Source organism: Eptesicus fuscus, chromosome 13 (assembly GCF_027574615.1).
Source record: "Eptesicus fuscus isolate TK198812 chromosome 13, DD_ASM_mEF_20220401, whole genome shotgun sequence".
NCBI classification, from domain to species: Eukaryota; Metazoa; Chordata; class Mammalia; order Chiroptera; family Vespertilionidae; genus Eptesicus; species Eptesicus fuscus.
Window position 1 is genome coordinate 54,579,169 of NC_072485.1, and position 14,488 is coordinate 54,593,656.

At 40.9% G+C, this 14,488-nt stretch overlaps 1 protein-coding gene across 2 annotated transcripts in view; it reads right to left on the bottom strand.

Moving 5' to 3' along the window:
- Positions 1-5,672: 5,672 nt before the first annotated feature.
- The window catches only part of HPS5 (HPS5 biogenesis of lysosomal organelles complex 2 subunit 2), a 34,704-nt gene continuing 25,888 nt past the window's right edge, over positions 5,673-14,488 (bottom strand). For both annotated transcript variants that reach the window (XM_054725470.1, XM_028156765.2), the window contains 4 exons: positions 13,052-13,165; positions 11,380-11,486; positions 8,287-8,557; positions 5,673-6,615 (listed from right to left, as the gene is read on the bottom strand). In XM_054725470.1, the coding sequence (XP_054581445.1) occupies positions 6,555-6,615; positions 8,287-8,557; positions 11,380-11,486; positions 13,052-13,165 (553 nt within the window). In that variant the 3' untranslated portion in view covers positions 5,673-6,554. The remainder of the gene's footprint in view (positions 6,616-8,286; positions 8,558-11,379; positions 11,487-13,051; positions 13,166-14,488) is intronic.

A 14,488-nucleotide genomic window follows, 5' to 3' on the forward strand; every position in this document is an offset into this window, starting at 1 on the left:
GGGTGCAACTGGGAAGGACAGAGAAATGTAAATACCATGGACTTGTGAAATGAACCAGCCATGAACCATGTTATTCCACACAGACAGAGCCACCTCAGAGGACCCTGACCTGGAGCCCAGAGCCATGTGAGGCATAGGAAATGCTATGGGCCTATGGCACTATGGCAGGATTAAGGACATTGTGGCATTCCTGGCAGCAAAGTTACACCTGCTACACACCACGTAATATTTGGCTTAAAATAACTTGTTTTTGTTTTCTTACCAAAAAAAAAAAAGTCGTTTCCTAGTAGAAGCTGGGGTAAAATGATGGCCATATGATGAGGGGATTCAAGGACAATATGAGCCACAAGGTCACCAATGGAGGTAAGTTCTGATAATAATAACCAGCAAGGTTTTGTTAGCTAGGGGTTGGCCCCAAACTTCAAAGCTGAACTCTGGTAGGCTGGGCTGCACTGCCTGGGCTGGGCTGAAAGTCTGATTAGTGTCGTCTCCTCTAATCCCAAACTCCATCTCCAATCCCCAGAGCGTGAAGGCCATGCCAATGAGCACCCACGAGCCTGGGAGGAGGGAACCAGAGAACCGGAGCTGTGTCTGGCCCAGTGAAGCCCAGTTCCCAGGCACACCTCACAGAAAGCCATTTCTCCAAAATTATTCAAGTCTAAATAAACCGAGAACAGAACAAGCTGTGTAACTGCCCTATGTCACTGCCTTTACTTAATTAAGGCTAAATTGCTGGAAAAAATACAGAAGCTTAAGAAATACAGAAATGTATGTTTCAGGTAACAGTTTGTGGTGAGTGATCCCCCTGCCAGGGGCCTGGGCTCTGCACTCTCTCAGATTCCTGCCAGGTTCCTGCCCCACCAGACTTCAGGCTGAACCCTGCTGCTCAGAGGGGGTCAGGGACCAGAAGCTTCAGCACCACCCGGGTCCTGTCAGAAATGCAATGTCTCAGGCTCCACCTCCCTCAGGTCCCCTATGGCAGCCAGGACCATTTGCAGAGCGTCTGGGCAACCGGGCAAAGCAAAAACGTGGGACCTTTGTTCACATAATAAAATTCCAAAATGGTGATAGCAGGGCATTAAGCCAAACACAGGGCTCAGCTAAGCTGGGGCTCTGCATGCCGCACAGGCCTCAGGCCGTGAAACAGGCAGTTCACTGGGAAAAGCTCCACAGCCAGGGGCTGAGAGCACTGAGACTGTGTCACCAGAGCCAGGCTTTGCCTCCAAATAGCAGGTGTAAATATGCCTAGATCACCAGGGGAATATAGTAACTGAATACTCATCCATCTGGAATGATATATTTCCTGGGCAAGGCGGGAACCACAATCTGGGAAAACCTCCGTCTTCAGGACAGAGCTGTGCCATTAGTATTTGTCTTAGCCTCTGGAAGAACTACCAAATGGGAATTTTCTGGGCCTCACTTGTGTTCTGTATTTGATCCACAGACCAGGGTTGTCTGGAAACCCCAAGCTCATCATCTCAGCACGGCAGCTCTGTGTTGTAAGTCTGTGTTGTTATACAGGAAGTTCCAGAATCCAGATTTCTTCTACATGAACGGGTGGGAAAAGCTGATTGTGGCTCTGACCTCACTCTGAAAGCAGAGGGGAGCCACCAAGAGCTTCTGATCAAGGCTGTGCCTCTAGAGGACAAGGATTTTGCCAGTGGATCTCCTGTTCACTTCCTGACACCAAGACAAGCACTCTTGCTGGGGGAGGGGGGAGGGTCCTGGTTTATCTATCAAGAAGGATAACTCTACACCTAAATCCAAGAGCAATGTGAGGTGGGAGGCAGTTGAGGCAGATTAAGTTAGTCCCTAGACCTACAGGTTCCAGGTCTGGGCACTATCCCTTTTTAGCAAGCTGCTGTGGTGATTCTGATGTAGCAGGTTTGTCCATCCGCTGACTAAATGATACCTAAGGTTGCTTACACTTCCATGTGCTGAGACGGAGAGGTGGTGGTGGGAAGGCAGTGTTCAGAAGTGTAGAAAGGTCTGAAGAGACTGCTGCAGCTGCCTAGGCAAAAAGTAATGGGAATGTGGATGGGGGCAAGAGAATGGAAAAATATCACCACATAGAATTGAGAGGATTTACCTAGTAATTGGCAATGTTAGAAGAAAAAAAATCAACTGAGATGTGCGCCAGGACATCTTTTTTAGGGGAAGAGACCAGGAAGGGTTTTTACCATGCAGATTGCCTCTTCTTTCTATGGGGGGTGGAGAAGGCCCACAGTGCAGATTATCTCCTTGGTGTTAACCAGAAAATTCCAGACTAGTTGATTAAGATTATGTTTCCAAGAGAGGCTGAAAGTACAATTGGATCAAGTATTAAAATCTAGATTTGGCAGCTTGTGTTTTTAGCAGGAGTGTCACCATTTTGAGCCTGCCACTTTCTCTTTGACAATTCCCCCTTTTGATCAGACTCTCAGCTTAATTAAGAGATGTGATTTAAAAAAATTCAGGCATTAGTGTCTCTCTCAGCTACCACTCTGCATACCACTGGGCCTTGGGGTGGCATGATGTTTGCTCAGTCTCTATGACCTGGGCTTTGATTTTCTCTTTAACAGCAGGGAGGGTTGAGAAGGGGGAAGTAGCAAGGATGACTAAAGGTTTTGAGCCGTGGCCAGGATAGTGACAAATTTTATATGTGCAAGATAGTTATGAACTTCAATTTTGGTCTTCCCACTTCCTCTGAATTGTGTAAAATAATTTACATGGGTCTGATCACTACTGAGTGAAATGATGACATTATAAACCTTTCAAACAACAGCTAACATTTTTCACCCATACAGCATGTCACAGGCACTGTGCAGTCCAGTTTACTCTCATTTAGTGGTCACTACTAGGTATGTCTGACCTTAACTTTCTATGTGCTTGGTACTGTGCTATGTGCTTCATGTTCATTACTTCATGTATTCCTCAAGTACCCTTAGTGGGTGCTAATATTATCCCCATTTTATAGACGAGGAAACTGAAATTTAGAGGAACATAAATAACTTCCCAAAGGTTTGATAGAAACAGAGCAGACAGTCAAAGCCAGAGAGTCTCAGAACCCAGACTCTCACCACTATGCTATCCTGCAGCCCTGCTAAACTGCAGTCCCGTGTATAAACAAAAGTAAAATTGAGGCAACCATGAATCACAGCCTGCGTAGCATTTTTAGCAAGTCAGAGATACAAGTTGCATTTAAAAACATTGCCTAATATCCAGAATGACTGTTCAAAATTTAAATATTCAACTAAAGGGATTTTTTAGTTTGCCTTGGAAAATGAATTGTGTCTTTGTTGTTGTTGTTGTTGTTTTTTAATGCTAGAAACTTCCCTCTGTCCCCTTCTGGTAAATAAGGATTGCTGTAATATGCTCTAGAAATATATGTTGGGAAATTACTGCACAATTGTGCCTGGTCAGGCTGTCTCCTTCTTCTGAGATTTCCTCTGGGTTGTCTTTTGGACAGTCATGTTATAGTGACAAAAGCTGACAGTGAAGGGCGATCTCTGACTCTTTACCTTAGTAGACTCTCATTCTAGTGGGGTGTGATATTGTGATTTATAAGGAGACATGTGCATATATTTAGTCTTGGTTCCAGTTTCTAAAACTGAGGTCCCAAAACCCTAGAAATTTCCTAAGTGATGAGTGAGGGAGAGGTCGTTTTTGTGTTAATGAGGTGACTCAAGACTGCACCTAATGTTGTAACTTTCAGCCTCACCCCACACACACACCCCACCTTCAGGAGGGGGGAGGGGCTAGAGACAGAATCCAATCGCCAATGACCAATGATCAGCCTATGCAATTCAGTCTCATAAAAACCCAGACTGGGTTCCAAAGCTTCTGGTTTGGTGAACATGTGGAGATTCAGGGAGAGGAGCTCAGAGAGGGCACGGAAGCTCCTTGCCCTTTTCTTACACCTTGTCCTATGCAACAACTCCATCTATTACTCAGGTACATCCTTTCATAATAAACTGGTGATCTAGTACTGGTAAGTAAAATGTTTCTCTGAGCTCTGTGAGCCACTGTAGCAAATTAATCAAACACAAGGAGGGAATTGTGGGAACCTCTGACTTGTAGCCAGTCAGTCAGAAGCACAGTAAACAACCTAGACTTGTGACTGGTGTCCAAAGTGAAGGGCAGTCTTGGGAAACTGAGCTCTGACAAGAGAAAAATTCTAAAATACCTAAATTAAATTACAGCTGGCCAGAGAGGGGGAGAAAGAGACAACTGGAGTTATTCAGTTAACAGCTATCAATTGGAGACTAACCAAAGACTATTATTCACATTCCTGAATGTATATTGAAACTTTGAATCAACTTCCTAGCAGCTATCTATTATATAAAAAGCCTGTGGTCGTCACACCATCACACCATAACGACCAATCAGCAGGAGGCTGCGTGCGCGGCAGGCACACGGGTGGGCGGGGACTTGACTCTGGAGGACTTAGCTGGAGGTGCAGGTGGGTTTCTGGGTCCTGCCAGGGCAGCAGGCAGGTTTCTGGGTCCCACCTCCCACAGGGGCAGCAGGACTCTTTCTGAGTCCCACCCCCGTGCCGGTGTGGTGGATGCTGGGGTCCTGACCCCGCACTGGCGCTACAGACGCTGAGGTCTCGTGTGATTTCGTGCACTGGGCCCCTAGCCTAAAAATAATAGATTTCCAGACACCACTGCATCCTGCTTATCCATGGACAAACTTTCTGGACTTTTGTCCACAACCAACCCAGAAATAGTAAACAATTCTTCCATAAGGACTATGCACCTATCCTAGAACTTCCCCCACTTCACTTTTTCCCAACTCTATTTTCTATAAATTCTTTCAAAACAACTTTCATCTTCCTTCCCCAAACCATTTTTAGAAAGCTCCATTGGGCCCGGTTTGCTAAGTGGTTAGAGCACTGGCCCTCAGACCAAAGGGTCTCAGGTTCCATTCCAGGTCAAAGGCACATACCTCGAATGCAGGTTCAATCCTTGCCCTGGTCAGGGTGAGAGCAGGAGGCAACCAACTGATGTGTCTCTCTGAGGTCGATGTTACTCTCTCCCCCAGTCCCCTCCCTTCCACCCTTCCACTCTCTTTAAAAATATATACATCCTCACTCTTCTGGTGAGGATTGAAAAAAAAAAAACAAAAAAAAACCCGCATCAGCTCCAAGACTGCAGACAAATATTAATCTTCTACATCCTGCCCTGATGCTGGTGGTTTCGACTATATGACCCAGGACTCAGTCCTTTTTCTGACTGGCACAGGGCTCAACAAGCCCTTTCTTTCACAAAAGCTCTTGGCTACGAAGGTTTTTATTTAACATCCCTTAGCCAACAGAATCTGATACTATCTCCATGTAGATAGTATAAGAATTGATTTGAATTGTCGGACACCCAAGCTGGTGGAGAACTTAGTATGGGGAAATACCACACAGACACACACCCCACCACCATTACTGCCCCATACCCTTACTGCCACCACACACTGTTGACCAGAATCGTAAGGTTTCTCAAAATTCTAAGAAGCTTTGTGAACTTTTTCTCTGACAATCTCTTTAACCCATCAGGTTACATCATACCTAAATGTCATGTAAAAGTATGACAGTAATTTTGTCTATAGATCTCTGGCTGTGTTATAAATGAAAAAAAAAAAAAAAAAAAGTGAATCATTCGAGTACCCAACACTTTGCTTACCCCACACTGAATCTAACCCATACCTTCCTGCAAATTGCTCACAATAAACTTCATGTCTATATTCTATTCAAATGAAAACTTTAATCAGATTTTACATTTATTATTAATATAACATGCTATATCTATAGAAGCCCGACAAATCGCAATCTAGTACTTGGCTTAAATAATACAAGCACTTGCTTCAGTATTCATTAGTTCTTAGCCTTTCTTTATTGTGACTTTAAAAAAATAATTTCTAAAAGTGGATGATTTCTTTGAACTACTCTGTTTAGGAAAAATTCAAGTTAAAACATTATCAGTAATGAATTAGTCAGTTGTATAAAATGTCAAATTCAGATTATAAAATGTCAAATACTAGAAAAAATGTATTTTAAATTAGTTCAAATTAAATATGGGGCCATTTCACTTAAATATCTAATTTGAGTCTCCAGTGTTTCACTTCTTTTTTGTATTAATTCCATTACACCAGGTCATATTTCAGTAATTTCTCAACTGCCCTAGACAAGAATAAAAAAGAATTCAACTCCTGTCAATTATATGATCTGTCTTCGTGTGATCAGAATGAGAAACTTTTGCTCCCCCAATCCACAAGCAAGAAATAAATAACACTGTTGTTCAGAATACTAGTAAGGACTGCATAGCTGTGAGCATTCACATTCTGATTACAGAACTCTTCATATCAGCAAACAAGGACTGATTCAAGATTCTTTAGTTGAGAATCACTGAGGTCACAGATAAGCCATAAATACAGAGGTTACAGACACTGGCCAAAGTACTCCCAATAAGGCAGCAGGGTTTTCAAGTGGTGCCTTTCCTTCAATAACAAACGCATTCGGAAGATTCAGGAGTATGATTCCATTTTCCTTAAAATGTTATGACATCCTGTTGAATCTTCTTCCACTAGGCCTGCTGAGACCAGAGAAACCGATCACATTTTTCAAGCATGCTTTGTATCAAGGCTCTGAAATCACAAAGGAAAGAAACAAGTAAATTTAGTTCTCATTGTTCATTCTTTCCAAAGAAACTTTAAAAACCACAAATAATTAGAGGATTCAAAAGCTGTCTGACTCTATGCATCGAAAGACACAATCAACATAGTTAAAAGGCATCCTGTCCTACAGAACAGGAGAATACATTTGTAAATCATGTATCTATAGAGATTAATATAGAAAATGTATACAAACTCATACAACAAAAAAACAAATAGTGCAACTGAAAATGGGCAAAAACACTTGAATAGGTACTTCTCCAAGATGACATACAAATAGCAACAAGCATATTAAAAAGATGCTGAACATCACTAATTATTAGAGAAATGCAAATAAGAACTACAAGATACCACCATAAGACAACTACTAAACACACACACACACACACACACACACACACACAGAAAATAACTAGTACTGAAAAGAATGTAGAGAAATTGGAACCTTTGTGCATTGTTGACAAGAATGTAAAATGGTGAGCCTCTATGGAAAAAAGTTATAACAGTTCCTCAAAAAATTAAAAATAAAATTACCATATGATCCAGCAATTCCACTTCTGAGCATACTCCAAAAAATTGAAAGGAAAGTCTCAAAGAGACATTTTATACAAGCATGTTTATAGCAGCATTACTCACAACAGACAAGAGGTAGAAGCAACCCAAGTGTACATTAACAAATGAATGGATAAACAAAATGTGGTATACACATATTATAGAATATTATTTAGCCTTAAAAAATGAAGGGAATTCTGACACTTGCTACAATATGGATGAACCTCGAGGACATTACACTAAGTGAAATAAGCCGGTTACAAAAAGACAAATACTGTATAATTCCATTTAAATGAGGTATTTAGAATAGTCACAATCATAGAGACAGAAAGTAGAATGGCAGTTGCCAGGGGCTGGGTGGAGGGGAAAATGAGAAGTTATTGTTTAATGGGTAGAGAGTTTTGCAAGATGAAAAAGCTCTGGAATTGAGCTGCACAATGCTATGGATACACATAACACTACTGAACCAAACACTAAAAAATGGTTAAGATGGTTAATTTTATGTTATCTGTACTTGACCACAACTGAAAAAAAAAACAAAAAACGTAAGACAATTAGGCATTTGATACCAATAATATTCTTTTTTTTTTTTTTTTTTTTTTGGTTTCTTAAAATATATTTTGTTGATTTTCACAGAGAGGAAGAGAGAGGGACAGAGAGTCAGAAACATCGATGAGAGAGGAACATCAGTCAGCTGCCTCCTGCACACCCCCTACCAGGGATGTGCCCGCAACCAAAGTACATGCCCTTGACCGGAATCAAACCTGGGACCTTTCAGTACACGGGCCGATGCTCTATCCACTGAGCCAAACCGGCCAGGGCATGATACCAATAATATTCTTAAAGAACTGAGTACACATCAAATTTTTATATTCATTCACATTAATCCAAACTGTCTTGGTCATGATTGTGAACAAAATATTACTTTAGCCTCTTCCCTTAATCACCTTAATCAACAGGTGAGTCTCAGTCCCCTCATCTGTTGTTAGGGGTTGGGACTAGATGCTCTTTCTAGTCACATCCCCCTCTGAAAATCTGGGGTTTCCACATTCCCCAAGCACCTATGGAGAGGGCATGACAGACAGGTATTACCTCTGTCTTTTCTCGGCAATCCTTAGGATATCGCAGGTTCTGGTAAACCTCTCTGACAGCTCAAGTGTCAAACCACATTCCTGTAGCAGTGACCAGGCCCGATCTGGACCCATGGCCTTAGCTAACAACAGTGCTACATTCTCCAGGTTAACAGGGGAAGGCCCATCACTGAAGCTCCCATTTGGTGAATTCTGGGGGGCTGGCGTTGTGTTTTTGTTCTGAACAAGATGTAGGAGAAGTTTCCACTCCTCCATGGTTTCTGGGATCCAACCTACACAAACACACAAAAACATAGAAATAATGGCTCTGACTGCTCTTTGTACTCTGCCTGCACATAGGAGACAGTCAAAACAGTTTATGAAAACATTTAGTTGCAAAACATACAAATATTAGAGAACAAATCTCATCACCCTAACACAAAGGTGTTTTCTGAACATCTGCTGAATAAATAGTTCATAACAGGGAAAAGCCACAAATTAACTTCAATATTCTTTCATTGACTCATTAATTACCCAGGGCATATTCTATGCTGGGCACTGAATGTGCAATGAAGAACTCTTCTGGGATTTACAGCAAAGGAGACAGATCTTAGACAAACACATAAATGCACTATCCTTATATACTTACTAGAGGCCCAGTACATGAAATTCATGCACGGGTGTGGGGGGATGTCTCTCAGCCTGGCCTGCACCCTCTCTCAATCCGGGACCACTGGCTCCTAACCGCTTGCCTGCCTGCCTGCCTGCCTGCCTGCCTGATTGCCCCTAACCACTCTGCCTGCCTGCCTGCCTGATCGCCCCTAACTGCCTCTGCCCTGCTGCAGCGGCTTCATCCAGAAGGACATCTGGAATGACGTCTGGAAGGTCATTTGGCAGTCCGGTCTAATTAGTATATTACGCTTTTATTATTATAGATAAGTGCTATAAGAGAAAAGATCAAGGAACCATTAGAGAGAATGGTAGGTTTTTCTGGAGAATCTGAGAGGGGCTTTATGGGGAAGTGACATTTAAGCAGAGAGCTGAAAAGTGAGACAAGTTTAGGTATATAGCATGTGCATGTTACCCAAATATGCACAGACTTGAAGTGGAAAGTGTCAGGAATGGAGAGTAAAGAAGCCTGTATTTCTGACAAAGGAAATATTGAGGATGTCCTGACACAGAAAAGAACTTGAACTCAATGAACTTCATAAAAGGCCTATAGCGCACAAAGGCAATAGTGAGTAGTGAGAACGAGATGATAGAGTCTGGCTTAGCCCTATCCAGTTTGACTCAGTGGATAGGGCATCAGCCTGTGGACTTAAGGGTCCCAGGTTCGATTCCTGGTCAAGGGCACATGCCCAGGTTGCAAGCTCGATCCTCAGTAGGGGACGTGCAGGAGGCAGCCGATCAATGATTCTCCCTCATCATTGATGTTTCTATCTCTCTCTCCCTCTCCCTTCCTCTCTGAAATATATATATATATATTTTAAAAAGAGTCTAGCTTAAGAATGTGGATTTTGCCCTGCTGGTTGAACATCGACCCATGAATCAAGAGGTAACCGGTTAGATTCCTGGTCAGGGCACATGCCCAGGCTGCTGGCTCAATCCCCGGTGTGGAGTATGCAGAGACAGCCGATCAATGTTTCTCTCTCATTGAAGTTTCTGTCTCTCTAGCCTTCTCCCTTCCTCTATCTCTAACAAAAATAAATAAAAGCATTTTTTTAAATAATTTTTTTAAAAAGAATGTGAATTTTATTCTTAGGTTCAATGTAAGGGGTTTCAAGGAGGGTGCCACATAATCCAATTTTGGTTTAAAGGAATCATTCTGGCTGCCTAAGTAAAATGGATTAAGAATGAACAAGAATGGAAACCAGATAACCAATAATGAGGTTACTGCAGTAGTCTAAGCAAGTAGCTACCAGTAGGACCAGAGTGATGCTAGTGGACCAAAAGAAAGTAGAAACAGAATTTGGCAGTAGAATCAACACAACTTGGAGTGATTAACATGAGTTAGGAGGAGAGAAAAGTATCAAGAAAAGACCCCATTTAATACACCAGGGGCAAAAATAGCTACTATTATTATATTAACAAAATATTAAGAGTACTTCTATCTGAATGGGAAAGACATTTTCTTTATGCTTCCTAAATTTGTTTTTTTTTAATATAATAAACATCATGTAACTTTAAAAATATAAGCCATTTATATTTTAACTCTCCTGGTTATTGTTCAGAAATGTATGCATGTCTATGGTTCTAGTCCTTCAGAACCACCTGGCCCCCGTTCTCACTTCTGAAACAAAGATGACCTCAGTACTTTTTGCTATAGCTGTGACATATGAAGCTAACCCTTGCCAGTCAACTGACTACTTTGTTCTGGTCTCACATTCCCTTTCCTACACTAGCAGGGCTGAAAAAGACTGCAGATCACACTGAAGGACCCTGATGTCTTGCTGTTGGCATGTCTGCACTTAGATGAATAAGGCAACACCATAAAACAGACCAAGTCTGAGTGCAGCATGGACCCTCAGACTTCAGATACCGTGTGTCAAAGTCTTGGCCTTCTGATTGCCATTTTATCTAAAAATTAAATTTCTTTAAAGAGTATCTAAATACTTGTGAAAGCTTAGGGAAATCTGACTGCTACTCCACCTTAAGTTCATCTTAACGATCGCTAACGTTTGGTTATGTAAAAAATCAACACAATGCAGAGAAATGAGAGATTGTCAAACAGGTGTCTGAACACCAGCTCCACCAGTTGTATGATTCTGGGAAACTTAACTGTCCTTTCTCTGTGCTTTAGTCATAACTTCTGTAGAATAAAAATAATAGTAACTACCAAGGGTTTGTTATTTCATTTAAACAGTAATTGGAAAAGCACCTACTACAGTGCCTAACACACAGCAGGCACTCTTTAAATAGAAAAGTTGTCTGTAGTTTATTCCTAATTATGATTTTATAATTACCAATACAGAATTTTAAAAAACAAACCACAAATTTGACAGCTAGCTAGAATTATATACATGATCACTGAAATGTCCACCAAATTTCTTTATTGAAGGTCTGAAGTGACTTCTACAATACTACAACCAAGAGTAACCAAATGGGATTTACATACCACTGTCCCCATCCATCAGGCTCACATCATTCAAATATACTATGTTGGTGAAGGCCTCTCTTCTTCTCTCCAGCTCCAAACAGAGGGTAAGATATCCAGGCCAGAAACTTTAAAGAAACCAAAGTTGAAGAAAGGAATAAAAGGTAGTGAGTTTATCTGGAGCTGCACAGTCCATTACAAAAGATACTAGGTGCATGTGGCTATTTGGCTCAGTGGATGGAGCGTCGTCCTGTGGACTGAAAGGTCTCAGGTTCGATTCAGGTCAAGGGCATGTACCTTGGTTTCCGGCACATCCCCAGTAGGGGGTGTGCAAGAGGCAGCTGATCGATGTTTCTCTCTCATCGATGTTTCTAACTCTAACTCTCTCCCTTCCTCTCTGTAAAAAAATCTATAAAAAATAAATGTTTAAATTTAAATTAAGTAAAAGTAAATAAAATTTAAAAGTCAGTTCTTCAGCTGACCAATCCATATTTCAAGTACTCAATGGTCACATGTGGCTAATGGCTATCATATTGGACAGTGCAGAATATTTCCATTATCACAAAGTTCTGTCAGACAGCCCTGATCTGGAGTGTATAAGAAAAAAGAATAAAAGCTGGTCGTTAATACTGACATTCGAGGCCAAGCACCAATTATTTTATATATATATACACACTTTATAAATGTAAAGATTCAAAAGAAATTAGCATATTTTCTCCAAATGTGAAAGTTTTCCTTGACTCTTCTCCCCCTTCATTTGCTATATCCAGTATTATAAATCCCACTGCATTTTCCTTCTAAATGTCCCTTGAATGTGGTCCTTTTGCTGCCTTACTAATCACCAATTCAGTTAAGAATGAATTACTGCAATAGCTTCTAAGCTGGCCTTCCTGTCTCCAACCTTTCCCATGTTCGACACCAAAAATGATTTCCAGAAAGCTCCATTTTTATGTCATACGCAAAAGTCTAAAAGGTCTCAACTGATGACTAAATTCTTCTGACCAACTTTCAAGGTCCCCCTTGATCTCATCACCCACCACCTAGCAAGTCTCATCCTTCATTATCAATAAATAAACATGTATCAAGTACCTGCCATTATAAGGGAAAAGGAAGAAACAGGTCCCTATCTTCAAAAGAATATAATCCAGGTGAAGCCATATGATAACATGGCTAGGCAATAAGTAACTGACTAGTCTGCGGTATGTATAAAAAGTAATGTCAGTTTTTCCTGCCCTTATTCTTGTTTCTTAAACCTCACCAGCCCTCCTCCTGGTTCCTTTTAAATACAAATCCTATCCAGCCTTCAGGGCTTACCTCCAAAGTTTCACCTCCTCCCTGAGTCCTTCACCAGCAGTTCTCCAGAGAACATTCTAATTCCTCCCAATTTGGACAACCCTATAGCTATTATAATTCAAATGACAGTCTAGAGCTTAAATAGCATGCCTGGGGTTAGCAACTAAGCAGAAGGGAAGAGAGAGGAATTAGCAAGGGCCAGTCTCTTCCACACAAAGAAAAAATATGCACAAAAATTAAAAGGAAAAGTTTGTGTACTTAACTATTACTTAAGATACTTTCCTGTAGCAAAGAGTATTCGCAAGTGATAAAGTATATCAATTCAGGCCCTTAACTACTACAAAGTTATTAACTGAAATGATTCTAATCTTAACTTCAGCTTATAAGAAAATTCTCTTACCCATGAGACCTGCAGATGTCAGTCATTTTCTCTTTGGTTGTAAAATCTGCGGGTAATTTAATTAGATGAAGGATCAGCTGACTGTAACCCCAGGAAAACAAGTGTGAATGAGGCCTGTGAAATGAAAAACTCCCTAAATTAGATAGGAATTATATTCTACAAAATGCTTATTAGTCATCTAATAGGTAAGAGCAGAATTTCATTATATTTGTTCTATTATTATATTTTTCAAACATTTTTACTTGGATTTTGAAAAATTAAAAACATTTTTCCTATCACAAATACCTATTTATTATTTATAATTAGACATTTTTAGGTAATCAAAAACAAAAGCAAGAAGCCTATACTTCCATCCACTCAAATAGCCACTGTATATCCTTCCATAACTTTTGTTTAGACATATAGGATAGGTATTTGGGGGCTTTTAAAGCTTCTCTGCAGGAAAATACAAGAATCATTTCTGATACATTATAAGTATCAGTGTGTATTTTTTATGAATTCTTATTTTTTGTAATCCTAAATCAGGTATGTCTAGAAATTTCTAGGGAGAAAAAACACACAAACACATATGCACAATTTTTTCCCTTCTGTTACAGGATAGCAAAAAACTACAAAAATTCCAGGGCAGGAGGAATAGGGAAACTGAGACAAGAAAATTAAAATAAGACCAAGCAGTTTGGACAGCTTGCAGCTGGCTTGTAAATAACAAGCCCTTATCTTCCCCAGCCTAGGACATATGAGAGCAAATGGTTAACGGCTCTCCAAAGACAGCCTAGAGGAATGAGGAAGGGGAAAGAAGGAAGAATGCAGTCTTATCTCATCCCATTTCCTAAACAGAGAAGCCAGCAGTCTCGGGGCTTGGCAAGATAAAATTGCCAGGTGCTTCTCACAAATTCTGGGCAAGCCAAAACAAAGTAAAAAGGGGACCTTGAAAATTAGCCAAGATATTTGGCAAAGGAGTTTTAAAATCTATAGACAAAAAAGTATATAAGGCAAACCCTCCCCCGTCCCTCCCCCCCCCCCCCCCCCCCCCCCCGCCCCACAAATCCACACCCCACTAACTCCTGGGATTAGCCAAGAGAGCCCATCCGTGCATTATGCAGAATGATAAATTTGCTTGCCTTGTTCCTCTAATAAATTTGTATGTCTTACTTTCTTAATAAATTCACTTTAACACAACACAGTTATCTGGGAGTCACTCGTTAGAATTCATTCTTATGAGCATGACAAGAATCAAGGTGGGGACAGCCCTCTTCCTTCAACTCAGGGGGCTTTCCGGTAACACCTCTCTGGTGTCTGTGAGAGGTGCATGTAACACTTCTAACACAGGTTTGGTTATCAAGAGTTCTTAATGTGGGTCCATGAAAGAGCTTAAAAGGGTCAGTTTTGTTTTCTGTGCAAAATTTTGCATGGATATGCATTTTTCTAAGAGAAATC